Consider the following 14,347-nt stretch of genomic DNA (forward strand, 5'->3'; position numbering starts at 1 on the left):
AGGAGGAGCCAAGTGTTGCAGTGACGGATGCACCACACTGAAAAGGGGGGTGGTGTGATGCTATTCATGTGTCTCATCCCCTACATATTCCGGGCCTGCAAGTCTGCAGTGTTCCAAGGGACCAGGGCATGCTGGTCACAGCAGTACTGACGGACTTACTAAATGACAAAACTTTTCTGTCAGTTACTCAGTTGTGCATTACTGTAAACCCAAGTTCAAATTAAGGTGTGCAGTCACGGGTAACAGGCCAAATCTGCCCCAGTGCAAGCCAGGGTTATTTCTGCTGAAGTCACTGGGCTCCTTTTGATGCAGAGCTGATGTCCTTGAGAGAAGAGTGAGGCCTGATTTGAAGGAAAGAAAAGGTACCTGAGCTGCTAAGAAATGAGCTGTGAGACACTGACGGGAGAGTTTCCTCCTAGGTCTGCGGTTGAGGACACAGCACTCTGTGGACTGGGGGCAGGTGGAATCCTAAGGGATCATGACTAATAACACATACGTTCATATATTCAGGCTTTGATGCTATGGCTCATGCACCTGGGGCACTCGCACTGTTCTACAGCACACTCAGTCCCTGTAGCAGTGCTACTTCAACCTGAAGCCACCATCCTAAGAAGCTCTGAATGAGTGAAATTGTCTTCCCTCTGCTTGTCTTCTTATACTGCTTATAATGAAGAAACGAGCAGCCCATCTCCCAGCACGTCAAACCCACATCCTGTGGGTACTTTTATTCTTACACTTGGTATTCTGTGCTGATTTAGAGCAACGCTGAAAAAATGCAACAGAGACCTTAGAGAAACAGACGTTGCTCAGATTTCAGGTGGGGACGAAGGAAAGGAGGGATGTCCAGGGAATCGCTAGGGTTGGAGCACAGCGTGAGTAATGCTGCCAAAGTGAGAAAAGCTGTACTGGAGATACATCAGAGCAAACGCAAGGTGAGGCAGAGCTTTATCCAAAGTATGTGTAGGTGCAGTGTGGCCCACATGTCTGAGAAACGGGTACAATGCATGCTCAGTGCCTGTGTGCACTGTGGGTTGTGTTGTCAGTGCAGCAATGGGTGTTTCCTGGCGGAGGCTGGGACTTGCAGCTCCTCTGTAGCAACCAGCCATCAGCTGCTCAGCTCTCCGAATTACTGCAACAACTCTAGCACTGACCCATTTCTTGCAGTTGCCATCTGCTACTATGGAAACAGCAGTTCTCCTGCTACGGAGCCGTCTTTGCTGCAACACGTACGAGAGGCAAAAACAAACAAAAAAAGGGTGATCAGAAGTGCTGCTGCTTTTCCTGTCAGTGCACATCTGTGCCCGTTCTGCTTCCTGTTAGCAAGAACTTCTGACCGCAGAGCAGCAGCGCAGGAGCGCAGCAGAGGGAAGACAACCTCACCCAGCGATGGGGTGTGATCTGCTCCTGCCAGTGTGTGCAGTCTGAGCCATTTTTAGGGTTTATGGGGACAGAACTAACGTGTGTGTCTCTCTGAAAGGACCAGGACACACTGTTATCTCCAGCAGCCTGCTGTGACTGCAGTGTCGGTCAGCTATCACACCGAGAGGCTGCGCAGTCATGCTCTGGTGTAAGACTGAAGTGCTGCTGAGTGACAGAGGCCTTTCAACAGAGAAATGCCAGTTGGGCGGTGCGTGTTTCTTTAGCTCTCAGTTCATTCAGGCTTTCTCCTGACGCTGAAAGTCTGAACTGAGATGGCTTTGATTACTGCAGTTACCCAAGTATTTAGTTTTAAAAAGAATAGAAGGAAAAAATATTTTTTAAATTTCCTTTCGGGTAATTAACTACAAGCAACAAAAGCACTCCTGGAAAAATCCACGCTGATGAGCAGAAGGTTCTGTTCTGTGTGCTTCTGTGCCTGACAGGAAAGCTGCACTGAAGTCACACTTCAAATGAGACCAATTTAAAGAAACACGGTATCCAAGCACCGCAGTTTCAATCACCTCCATCCTGACGTGGTCTTGTGTCTAACTGCAAGAATTTTAACTGTCCTGCCTGTGTATTACACAAGACAGAATAACTCAACAGGCAGCAGAAATGTGAGAACAGAAATCTTATCTGTTAAGTTAGAGGTGTCACGGCCCGCTTTAAAAAGTGAGCTCTTTTATCCCGGCACCACGACAGAGCGATACAAATCACTCAGAAGGAGGGTGTAAGCAATGTTTTTACTAGATAAGATACATGCCTTGAAAAAAACACTGGATTCAACCCTTCCAACAACCCGTGGGCAACAGAATACCGACAAGAAACCGAAATGGCCCCAAAATTACGGGAACAGGGTGCAACTTAGCAACACTGTACCAATTTGACTAGCAGAACCGAGAGAACTTAGCTTAACACTGCAACCCGAAACCAAACCTGCCAGCTACAGCCCGCAAAAAGGAAAAGAGAACAAGAAAATGAGAAAAAGGAGAGAAAAGAAAGAAAGAGTTATCAGAGAAGTAGAAAAGGTGAGGGACGGTCACCAGCAGTTTCTTTGTCTTGTCCAGGCTGGAAGATGGTGGGTGATCACACCGTCTCAGGCTTAAGTGGGGCTGTTTAAACTCTTCCCTCCCACCCCTTGCCTGTACCAGGCCATAGGGCACTCAGCAGGACATGACGCCCCTCTCCTGGGTAGACCTGGACATGCTCTCAAGAACGGCCATTCCTGCCACTGGGGGGGTCACTCCTGAGAATCACCTGCTTTGAGGTATTTAACCCACGCCATGCCACACCAGGCCCATACAAGAGGTCACTGAGTGGTTGAGTCTGTGGTTTATAACTCTTTTGTATAGACCTGTGATAAAAACATAGCACAGACCAGGAGCACACAGCGACCGCAGGGACGTCAGGGCACAGCTGAGGGAGCCTGGCAGAGGAGGAGGGTTCCAGGGCTGTCCCCATGCAGGGACCCCTGTGTGTGCTCTGAATGAGGACCAGGAGCTGCCACAGCAGAGACCAACACACCAGAGAGGGCTTTGGTGATCATCTGGGAGTCTGACATGATGCACACAGTAATACTTCACTTACACGGAATCTTGCAAAAGATGTTCCTAAAATAAAGCTGTTTGCCACCTTAGTGGGAAGAAGTAAGAGGATGTTTTAATGTAACTGCAGGAAAACTCCCGTCTGTAACCCCAGACATGCACATCATCGGGGAATCCAAAACTGCTGAAATCTTTGTTGTGTGTACTGGAGTTACAAAACAGAGTCTAAGTATGTCTCAAAACACAGAGAAAGCGACCTAGGACTTATATGTATGTGTATATATGTGTGTGTGTGTATGCACCTACCTATTAAGAAATCATGCATTTTAAAGTTACACATATTCTTTATGTGTCTGCAGAGGTGTATTTAGTGCATTCTGAACATCCTCCGGGACTCGCCCTGCACAGAGGTTCTGTGAGGTGATGAAATGGTAAAACCGAAAGAGGAGCAGGATCTGGGGAGTTCAACCGAATGGTTCGCTGTCCACTTACACACTCTGAAGCCGTGATTGTCAGTGAGCTGGACATGAAAGACTGCCCCTCGTTCAAGCTCACCAGAACTTCCAGGGTTCTGAAAAGAAAGCAGACAAAGTCAGCAGCCGTAAAGCAGCGGCCAGCTCAGACACTGCTGTGGGGACTCCTGAAGAGAGGCTCCCACGGAGGACGAGGGACGTAACCGCCAGGAACCCAGCACTAACACCAGGGCTTTGGGGCATCGCTCAGAACCCGCTGGTGGGTGCTGGGTGCTCGAGACACGCAGCTCTGACAGGGCTGGGCCTTAGGCTTCCGCAAAACACCTTCTGGTCATGTCACACCGAGCTTGCTTTTCCTCCATTTACGCTGCCTAAAATGAACTGCATTAAACATCTGCAGTCTCCCGTGGTACTGTTGATGACTATTTGGGAATAATTTTATAGAGAGCTATAGAGAATCCCTCTATTCTGTGCAGCATAAAATGCCGCAAAAAGTTTTACATGACATAAACTGGAGTTCAGCTGTAAAAACGTCGTCGTTTTGTCTGCTCCATAAACATTCCTTTAGTGGTACGCAGACATTATGGATAAAAATGTCGGATAATTATAAATGGTCAAGGCTGTCTATAAATAGTACATAAACACTGCACACAAATAGTATGTGGTTTGCATCCTACAAATTAACCCTAGAAGAAAACAACACATGGTGAATGTTAAACAGAAGAAGACTCTTCAGCTTCTCTGGCTGGGATTCCCGAGATTCAGACAGTTTATGTTAGGCATAGATGTAATTAAATAAAAATATAGATATCCACGAACGAACATGATTAATCATTTATACCGTTCTTCTATGTCATGAATTCTTATTCTGGCACAAGTGCTTTAGTCAATATGGGGTTCAAAGCTATTTTAACTAATTTGGATAATTTCTATTTCAGTTTCAGTAAAAATGAAGTAAGTTGCTTCTGCTAAACTCATTTTTAAATGGTCTGTATTATGAATAATTGATCTGACAGGAAGAATAACTCTAATTTACTTCTAATTATCACTGGAATAACTGAATCAGAACAGATAAGAAATAAAGAAAAAACCAGTTCCCTCCCAAGTCATTAAAGCAAACTGCACCAGGACTTCTGCTAGCGATGACTTTTTAAAGTGTGATGTTTATTATTATTCATTATTTTCCCTGTTTGCCAGTTTACTGAGCAATGCCGTGGCCGTGGCAGCGTGGCAGCTCTGCTTGCCCGCCCGGCAGGACGGTGCTGCTGGCGTCGCGGGGCGAGGGTTTCACCGCGCGCCTGGTCGTGTTGGCAGGGTTTGGTGTGTGCTGACACAGCGCAGGTCCTCACGGGTGTCCCGGAGAAACGCCCGCGTTCAAACGTAACCCTGCTGGAGATATGCCATCGTAAACACCTCACAGGGGCTCCTCCTGTCCGGGGCCCTTCCCTGCAGCTCCTTTCCCTTGTGCCCTGGCCGTGCACGGACTGCACTGACTGCGGCTGTGCGGGTGCAACTGGAAGCAACTGGGCACACAGACGCCAAGGAATCCACAGCACACAGGTATTTTTGGATGGCAGCTTTCCAGTGGCACGAATTCAAGGAGAAAAGGTGAAGCTCCTAGTGACTCATTTCCCCTGCCAGCCCTGTCTTTTTCGAGCACGGTTCAGAGAAACGCCACGGGCTCCACACCAAGTTCTGACCGTGGCTGCCAAGAAAAGGCATTTGTTGTGGTTGTGTTTGCCGGACATTAAAGCTCTTGGGCCTTTCTGCTCTGTCTGAGCTTCCCTAAGCACTGGTGGGTGCCTTCCCACTGACGGATGCCATAACTGGGATTACGGGGCTTGGCCTGAAGCCGCCTAAGAACCCTTCCAACTGCACTGCACCCAAATGTAGTACACCAAGTAATTTTCATTTTAAATGACCGTATCATGTTCTTTAAGAGCCTAAATCCTAATATAGCTCCTGCACTGACTGTCTTTGCAGTCGTACTTTAACTGTGTCTAAATACATCTTAGGTTTTCCTCAGCTCTTTTATCGTTCTTTGGAGCCACTTCTGCAGTCTCCTGTGGGGCAAAGCTCCCGCCGAGATCAGAAATGACTCTGCCTGAGCAGCAGGGACAGCGGCTGGATGTGCCCACTGACATCTGACTGCAGCTGGTGCCAGCTGCTGGCGTCGGATTTCCACACTGCTGTCAGACACTCGCTGCTTCTCCATTTCAGTTTTTTTAAAAAATCAAATTGGAATTCTCAACATACAGCAGTGTCCCTATACACCAGCACTGTCCCTGCACACCAGCACTCTCCCTGCACACCAGCAGTGTCCTTATACACCAGCACTGTCCCTGCACACCAGCACTGTCCCTATACACCAGCAGTGTCCCTGCACTCCAGCACTGTCCCTATACACCAGCAGTGTCCCTATACACCAGCAGTGTCCCTATGCACCAGCACTGTCCCTATACACCAGCACTGTCCTTATACACCAGCAGTGTCCCTGCACACCAGCACTGTCCCTATGCACCAGTGCTGTCCCTGCACAACAGCACTGTCCCTATACACCAGCAGTGTCCCTATACACCAGCAGTGTCCCTATACACCAGCAGTGTCCCTATACATCAGCAGTGTCCCTATACATCAGCAGTGTCCGTGCACACCAGCAGTGTCCATGCACACCAGCACTGTCCCTATACACCAGCAGTGTCCCTGCACACCAGCACTGTCCCTATGCACCAGTGCTGTCCCTGCACTCCAGCACTGTCCCTATACACCAGCAGTGTCCCTATACACCAGCACTGTCCCTATACACCAGCACTGTCCCTGCACACCAGCACTGTCCCTATACACCAGCACTGTCTCTATACACCAGCAGTGTCCCTGCACACCAGCAGTGTCCCTATACACCAGCAGTGTCCCTATACACCAGCACTGTCCCTATACACCAGCAGCGTCCCTGCACACCAGCACTGTCCCTATACACCAGCAGTGTCCCTATACACCAGCACTGTCCCTATACACCAGCAGAGTCCCTGCACTCCAGCAGCGTCCCTGCACTCCAGCAGTGTCCGTGCACAGCAGCACTGCAGCAGGCCCCAGAAAAGGGCAGGGGTAGCACCCGTGCCTCACTGACAGCAGGACCCAAAGCTGTGACTCCCAGTGACAGCAGGGAGCGGTTTGGGTCCCTGTGCTGCGTGGCTGCTGTCAAGCTCCACGTCCCCCAACCCCTGGCTGTCAGCTGGTGACAAAGATCCCGAGCAGCAGGCTCACTGAGCACATCAGCCATCGCGGCAGATCCGGGCCCGGAAGAACAACCGGTCTCTGTATCAACTCCCACTCTGATACACCGCTGCAGGGGCAGCCTTTTGAGGTTTTCGTAGGAGTTGATCACAGTCGTTCACTTCCAGACGCCACAGAGTGAACTCACACAGATAATTATCTCATCTTCAAAAGGATGAACCTGTCAACATACAAAATCACTTCTTCCCTGAAATTGTCATGTCTGTAGGGTATAAGAAAAGCGTTTTTTCATGTCTGTGGCATCCACCTGTTAGATGGGCTATGTGCAACTCTGACTCATACAAGCACCACCCCTTCAAATTTGGGAGTTCCAAAAACAAGGCACCATATTTCTTCTACACACTCATTCATGAATGTCCAAGAGAAAGCCCTATTCATAAATACATCCAGTGTTTACTACCTGCTCAGGAGGGTGCCTTTAGCTCAGCACTCTGCGGAAACTGCAAATATTTGGAAAAGAAAATGACACTCGGAGGTGATTACGTTTACATTACACCCCTCGCTGTGCTCACACCCCACCACCACAGCTGTGCAGGGAGCCAGAGCACCCCTGGAGTACACCAGGACTTGTCACATAGCCCTGTTAGTGCCCAGGCCAGCAAGAGGGATACGGGGTTTGTACCAGCACAGACCCAAACGAGGGCTGAACTCCTGAGAGCTGCCACAAAACAGAGTCACCATCTCCTCAGGTCAACCTCGATAAAACCCACAAAGAACACTGACCTGTAAATGTCGACGCTGCTGGGGCAGCCCAAGCTGTGTGACACCCTTGCCTGCGGGAAGGGGAGCAGACCAGGGGTCACAACCAGAGGCTCTGATCCCTGGGGCCACTGGCTCCATGCACAAAGAGCCAGGCCCTGGAGCAGCCGCAGGCAGAACACCAGGAGCCAGGCGGTGACACTGCGGCTGTTCCTCACCCTCAGAAGCGCAGCAGAGCCAAACCCTGTCCTCGGAGCCTCTCACCCAGGGTGCTCCGCTCTTTCGACCACTTCGGACACAGCGCTTGAGCCAAGTGGAATCAGAGGTGGCAAACTGGAGCTAATGAGCACGTGCAATTAACGGGCTGTGCAGTGCAGCCAGTCACAAGTTCAAGTGCTTTTTACAGACCACGGGTCCGATGTGCCATTTTCCAGGGGTCCATACTTTTAAAGCTATTTCACTGTAACAGGAAAAACTGGGGGTTTATTTACAGGTGATAGCCCTCGCTCAATGTGGAAGAGATATGCCTATACTTTGTCTGTGAAGTATCCCTTTTTTGGATGGGAACCAACTCTGGGGAAACTCGGTCTGAAAAGAGCTTTTAAAAAATGATCTTATTTGTGCCCAAAGTTACCCACAACGCTTGCAATTTTAAACCGCATCAGTCACGGCCCGCTAGCCGTGCTAGTAAATCATGTACCAAAAAATGTGACTCGAGCAGGCCCAACAATCGCAATTCCTCCTCTCCTTTATGCCCACTGCTGCTTTATTGTTACAGGAGAGGAACGTGGCCCGCTGCCATATGTCACTGCAGCTCTGGCCTGAAGACTTTCATACCCTGTGAAATACAGCTGACATTTCAATCCACAGTAACCTATTTGCAAAGTATTCATTTGCTCCTTACTTTATGAGCATCCAATAAAAGGCTGCCATTTTATGACCCATTAAAAAAGATGAAAAAAAAAATTAAATAAAATTGTGAAAGACATTTGCTGGAAGTAATAAATAATTTACCTCCAATTTTCACGCACTGAAAATTAAACTGGCAACTGCTCAAAAAGTTATTAAAATTATGGTGACTAAAGGTGTTTTGGAACCAAGTGGCAGCATTAAAATAGCAAAAATGCTGTACACAGTGGCAAGGGAAAAAAATACACGTGTACTTCAAAGGGTGCTTTCCCTTAAACAAATACTTCCATCAGTTAATATACAGCTTTATTACATAGCTAATACTGGTGAGCCAACAGTAAATGTGTGTGCTCATGTGTTCTAAATGTCTCTGTATACGTTTTTGCACACATACACGTATGCACACTGAAATCACACACTGGGAAATGCTAGCAGTGGTGGGAGAACGGTTCGGTGGAGCCATGGATTTAAGTATAATTTGCTGTGTGCCCATGTCTTTACTCCCCATGTGATTTACCAGCCCCGCACCACAGTCCGGTAGCACCGCAGGGTGCTGCTGTGACCACACTTCATGTTGATGGTCACCTGAAACGTGGGGAAACTGGAACACGCGGTGACTGACAGGGGCACGGTCAGGTTTTTAACCCAAAATGTGCACCTCTATCCACAGCCGGGACAAATACAAGGTCTCATTCAGCGCCAGTATTGTGGTTTAGAGTCTGAAGGACAAGCTCCACTGCCAAAACGCACAGCCCTCGCCTCAGGAGGTGCACTGAAACCCGTGGTGCCAGGCCCGCGTGGTGCTGCCCCTCGCGCTGTGCCCAGGGCCGGCAGTCGGTGCAGTGGCTCACACAGGAGACACAGGGGCTCAGCCCTGGGGCAGCTGCAGGACTGAGCCCCAGGCTGTGCTGTCTCACTGCATGGACACAGAGTTCATCTGACCAGCTCCTGTGTGGACTCAACTCCTGTTTACCCACCCAGGTCACCAATCAAAGCACACAGCATCCTCTCTCTGTTCTCAAACACCGCAGGACCACACCTCTGATGTCCCCATGGCAGGGGGGCAATGCAAGGCCGCAGAGGAAGGTGTGTCACATCCACACCTCTGGTTTTGCTGCTGGTCCTGAATCCAGAGCCCCAGCCGCACAGGACACAGCAGGGGCCCCAGAGCAGCACCACAAACCCTGCCTGACAAAACAGTGCGGCCCCACTGCCCCAAGGGGCCTCTAGCCTGGGAAGCACGGGACACAGTCTGTGGTCAATGGGAATTTTACTGGACACAGTTTATAACCTGCAACTACAACAAATGCTCAGAGCTCACCTCCCACCAACCACACAGGCATAGGAAGGAGTATACCGTTATCTTCCCGAGCAGAGCTAGACCTGCACTCTATGCAAATCATTATGGTGGTTTTGGTAAGAATTTTAGAGCAGTCTTTTTTGTGTGACACACATACACACACACAGAGCTTCTTGGTGTAGCTTAGCACTGACACAAAGTCAAATTACAGCGGTCTTCGGATCCCCTCCAAAGTGTTCAGTACACTGCTGGTTTGGGTTTGCCCTGCCATGGGACGTGGACAGCAGTGCAGCGGCACGTAAGGATCTCACTGCTGGAAAGTGCTTGTGAATTTGAAAAAACTGGAAGCTAGCAATGAATCAGCTCTGATCTCACGGAATCATGGGAACCTGCAATAACGGGGTATGAAATGTCATTATTATGTTAAATTAGTCTATTAATTCAGCTCAGGATACTATGTCCACTGCATAATATTAAGCACTTAGTTCTGCTCACGCACTTTCTTAATGCTCTGGGAACACCGTGTGCCCTACTGAGGAACGTGAAGGACTGCATTAGAAATTACTACTGATCGTAACATCAGATCCATATGTCTTAGGAGCCAGTTAGCCTATACAATTCATTGAGGATGTTTCCATCTGTGAATAGTTCCCATTATAATCTAATTGTGTCAAACTAAATGTATTTCTAAAATATTATCAGAAGTTAATATTTATAACAGACATTAAGCCTAATCCAGCCATATTTCCAATTTCCCCCTATCTGAAGTTATTTCTTTATCTTCTTTTTTGGGGGGTAGACAGGGACAGATTGCACCAGTGCTACCGGGGATGAACAGCTGTGTCTGCTGAGGGATAATGCTGACATCCCACCAACTGCCCTAATCAGTTGATGGAGAAGGATCCCAGGCACCTGTGCCAATGAGCACAGGTGAAGACAACTGGGAGATGCCATCCCACCAGTGGGCTGAGGCGGCCGCAGGAAGTCAAAAGGAGGTGAGCACACCCATCTTCCTGTTTGGGTGCTGTGGGCCGTCAGAGCTGCTCCTGCTGTGAGAGGAGAAGAATTTTTGGGGAAGCCTCTATGGCTGGTGGTCCCTCTGTGACAGTGGGCTGCCCCTTCGCCTTCACCAGTGCTGTGACCGACCGCTGGGAGGTGGCTCCTCAGGTGAGTTTGTGTGCTCTGACCTGTTGTGGTGGTTGCTGAGGTTATCTAGGGTGTGGGGTGTCCTGGTCAGCAAGCCACCTCTTAGCTGGGGAAGCTGTTTAATCCTAGTTTTAACATATCACCTTCTCTCTGCTCAGTGTCACAATGTGCTTTACAGGCTAAGGATGACACTTTGAAAAGGGGTCCTTAAAGTCATGCTTGAGAATTTAAACAAGTTGCGTAACTTTCAAGTGGCAAACTACTGCCTGCACACACCCCTAAGATTAACGAGCAGCTTAGTTCTGTGGCCAAATTAATCTCTTGCTTTGATAATGTTCTTCAGTTAGTAATGCCACAAAAGTAAAATAAAGGTAGTTCGTTAGCTGGGAAGAGGACAGAAAATGCTCAACGCACGCTATGAAATGTTCGTTCTTTCTCAAATTACTCTAAAAGGTACAAGTCAAATCTGCAGCTTGCCTACAGCTTCCGTTTTTTGGCACTTCTTCCCTGCGATTGCAACATGTTTCCCAAAATTTTACCTTTCTCAGCCAAGAAGGAGAAAGAGCCAAAATAAAAATATTAGTAATTCCAGCCATAGAAGGGCAGAGCAATTATCTCCTTAACCTGGTTTTCAGTTACTCACTTTCATGTCACTAGAAAACTCAGCTAAGTTACACACAACTTTTCTCAGTACCTCTTAAAGTAGTTAAGTTTATGTTCTGGTCACGTTAATGAACTTGAGGAAGTTATGGGCTTGTCTGAATAAATATGTTAACTGGTGTGTTTACCTCAACACTCTGCAAATCACACGGGCTTGTGTATTTCAGTATCTGCATGCAGCTCGTGCGGGAGCTAGACCTGGTCTGACTTGTGGAGAGCATCACTTAAACACGTGTTTAGACTTACTTTGTAATAGCTTGTTCAGAATGTTTTAGGGTATCTACTTCATGTTTTCTCTCCTTCTGGAAAAGGGCTGTGGCAAGACCAAGGCTTCTGAGTTGCAGCTGTTACTGATAATGCTGCTGGGAAGGTGCTGGTGTGGGCTGAGCGCAGCAGTGATTTTCGGTTCTGGAGTACCTGTGTTGTGAGCAGTGTGACTGCTGGATGGAAGTGTGTGTGTGAGAGGTAGTGCGGTACCTGCAGTAGTGCGGTCTGTCATGCCAATGCTCCACAGTAGGATGTGAAAATCGGGGCTCAGTTAGGTCTAAATATGAGCTTATAGCCCGCCTGGTTGTTGAATGCTTGCAGCCTTAGAAGGAAGTACGACTATGTAATCTTAACAATACGCTAATGACACTTTTTGTGTGGGCATGTAAATCTGGGCATCGTTCGCGCCCAGCCCCCACTCGCACACGTTTCCAAAGGCATTCATATGCCTCCTCCGAGAGAAATAACGATCTTGTATCAGCTCTCTTTCTATTTAGATATTTATTTCATATCTGCTTGAAGAATCGGGCCAATGTTTTTGAAAGCACATTTAACTATACCATATGCCTACTTAAATCATCCCTATCAAACAAGTTGTAGGATGATGCTCTGGTTCATTCTGTTCTGTTTTCCCTTCCTTCACAATGTGTTTATGTATATTTATCCAATTTGTTCTGTTCCTCCTGCCAAATTGCAGGTTTGAGATCTCGGCTATGCAGGGCAGCTGTGCTATTGTTGATGCCGTACAGAACAAAGGTCACAGGCTGAGCCTGTGCCACCAAACCAGTGACAGCTGCGTGGTAGCCATTATGGTATGGCTGCAGAGTGAGCGGGGTTCACGCACCCTCAGGACCACAAATAAATCTTACCTTGCCCTTTCGTAAGCGAGAACTCCAGCCACATTTTTAAGAAGTAATTTTTGTGCAAACTGGCCTCTTGCAAAATAGCCTGCTGTTTAATTTATAGACAAAATTCCTCCCTCTGTCTGGGGAAAAAATACCCGAACTTTAAACAGCCCCACCACAAAAAGCAAAATCTGAAAAACCTGATCTCTTCTGCTTGTATCTTGGCTTTTCTCACTTCTGAGCTTGATAAGAGTTCCCACCTGTGCCAGCCTAGGGAGCCATGGGCCACATAAAGAACAGGCTGCCACAGGACACTTCCCTCCAAAGGCTGTTCCCAAACCCAGCTCAGCAGCCCAAGTAATGAAACGCCAGGGCGGGACTGCTTCAAATGCCCTTTGTCTGCTAAGAGAGATCGATCTGCAGGGCTCGTGAACTCAGAACTGTCTGCCCCTTGGGTGGCCTGACGTAGGATTCTTTCCTCTCTGCTGCCTTTCAGAGCAGAAGCCAAGAGTCCAAAGTTATTTAAAAGGATGTTTCTTAGAGCTGCACGTAGCTTTTGAAATAGCGAAGAAAAAGGAATGTAATAGCAGGAGCAGACTGACAAGAGGAGGCACATGTCCGCAGACACAGCTCTGAGACCATACAGCTGCCTCTGAGGCTGCTGTCGAAGGCGACTTCACCAGTGCACTGTTAATTATTTAAAAGAGAGCACTGGGGAAACTACCACCACATCTGTCACCCACATGCAGGCAGAGCCTTCACTCACTGCAGGACCAGATGTGTTTATTCGAAACATACACTAACTAGCTACTTAATGGGTTAGGATTATTAGCCAGAAGTTAATTAGGCAAACATATTAAACATCAGTCACCTTACAAAGTATCAACCACAGGAAAAAGAAGGGGAAAAAGTGAAGATCCCATAAAGGAGCTGCAGTTAAAAAAAGTTATGAAATCTATCGCTGTGTGTTAATGAGAAGTGCGATGCTCTGGGTAATTGCCTTAACTGCGTGTCTCTTACACCGCAAGTGTATGAGCGCATGGGAGGACGTGAGGAGGTTTGCTGAAGCACCCACAGGTATGGAGAAGAGGGAGTTAACAGTGGCTGTCTTAGTATAGTCAAGTTAGACTTGAAAAAGGATGGCCTCACTGCTTTTGCATGTATTATACATATCCCTGAAGATGCGAGCACTTGCACGGCATCCTGCCTGCACAAAGAGCTCAGCCAGTGTAACGTGTTCTTCTTCCCCAGGAGATGAAATTCAACAGTAACTCTGGAGTTTCTGGCTCCTGGGTTCACGTCTCAAGCAGCAGTGGCTGAGTAAAAGCATAATAAGCTCTATCACTGGGCTAGTCGGGATGGGGGAGCAGGTAGGGTCCTAGGTTAGAGGCCTGCCGTGATGACCAGTTTGTAGATCACCTCTCGGCTGCTCGAGCGAGAGCAGCTGTCTAGGAACCAAGTGAGGACATGTGTGGGATGGAGCCCACAATCCATCCATCTTCGCTGTCTGTCTGTTTGCATGTTTCCATCCTCTGCCTCCTGTATCTGGTGCTGATATTAATGAAAATAATACTTGGAAACCAGAAAGCAAGGCTTCTCCTGCCAGGAGTCTGGGCAGTAACAAAAGCATCTTTCGAGGTAGCATTTGCAGCTCAGAAACATAAAGCGATGTGCGTAGTCCCAGAGATCATTTCCTGCTGTGTTTTCTTTTCAGGACAAAGGTTCTTTCTTTTTTCTTACTATTGTAAGAATATGTGCTATAAGTTCTCCAAATACATTCAGACACTCATA

At 48.1% G+C, this 14,347-nt stretch overlaps 1 protein-coding gene across 1 annotated transcript in view; it reads right to left on the reverse strand.

Moving 5' to 3' along the window:
- ANTXR2 (anthrax toxin receptor 2) overlaps positions 1–14,347 on the reverse strand; it is a 56,117-nt gene that overhangs the window by 8,933 nt on the left and 32,837 nt on the right. Inside the window, exon 9 of the mRNA XM_010178561.1 lies at positions 3,456–3,534. Coding sequence (XP_010176863.1) covers positions 3,456–3,534 — 79 coding nt within the window. The remainder of the gene's footprint in view (positions 1–3,455; positions 3,535–14,347) is intronic.

Source organism: Mesitornis unicolor, unplaced genomic scaffold, assembly GCF_000695765.1.
Source record: "Mesitornis unicolor isolate BGI_N332 unplaced genomic scaffold, ASM69576v1 scaffold9182, whole genome shotgun sequence".
In the NCBI taxonomy this organism is placed as follows: Eukaryota; Metazoa; Chordata; class Aves; order Mesitornithiformes; family Mesitornithidae; genus Mesitornis; species Mesitornis unicolor.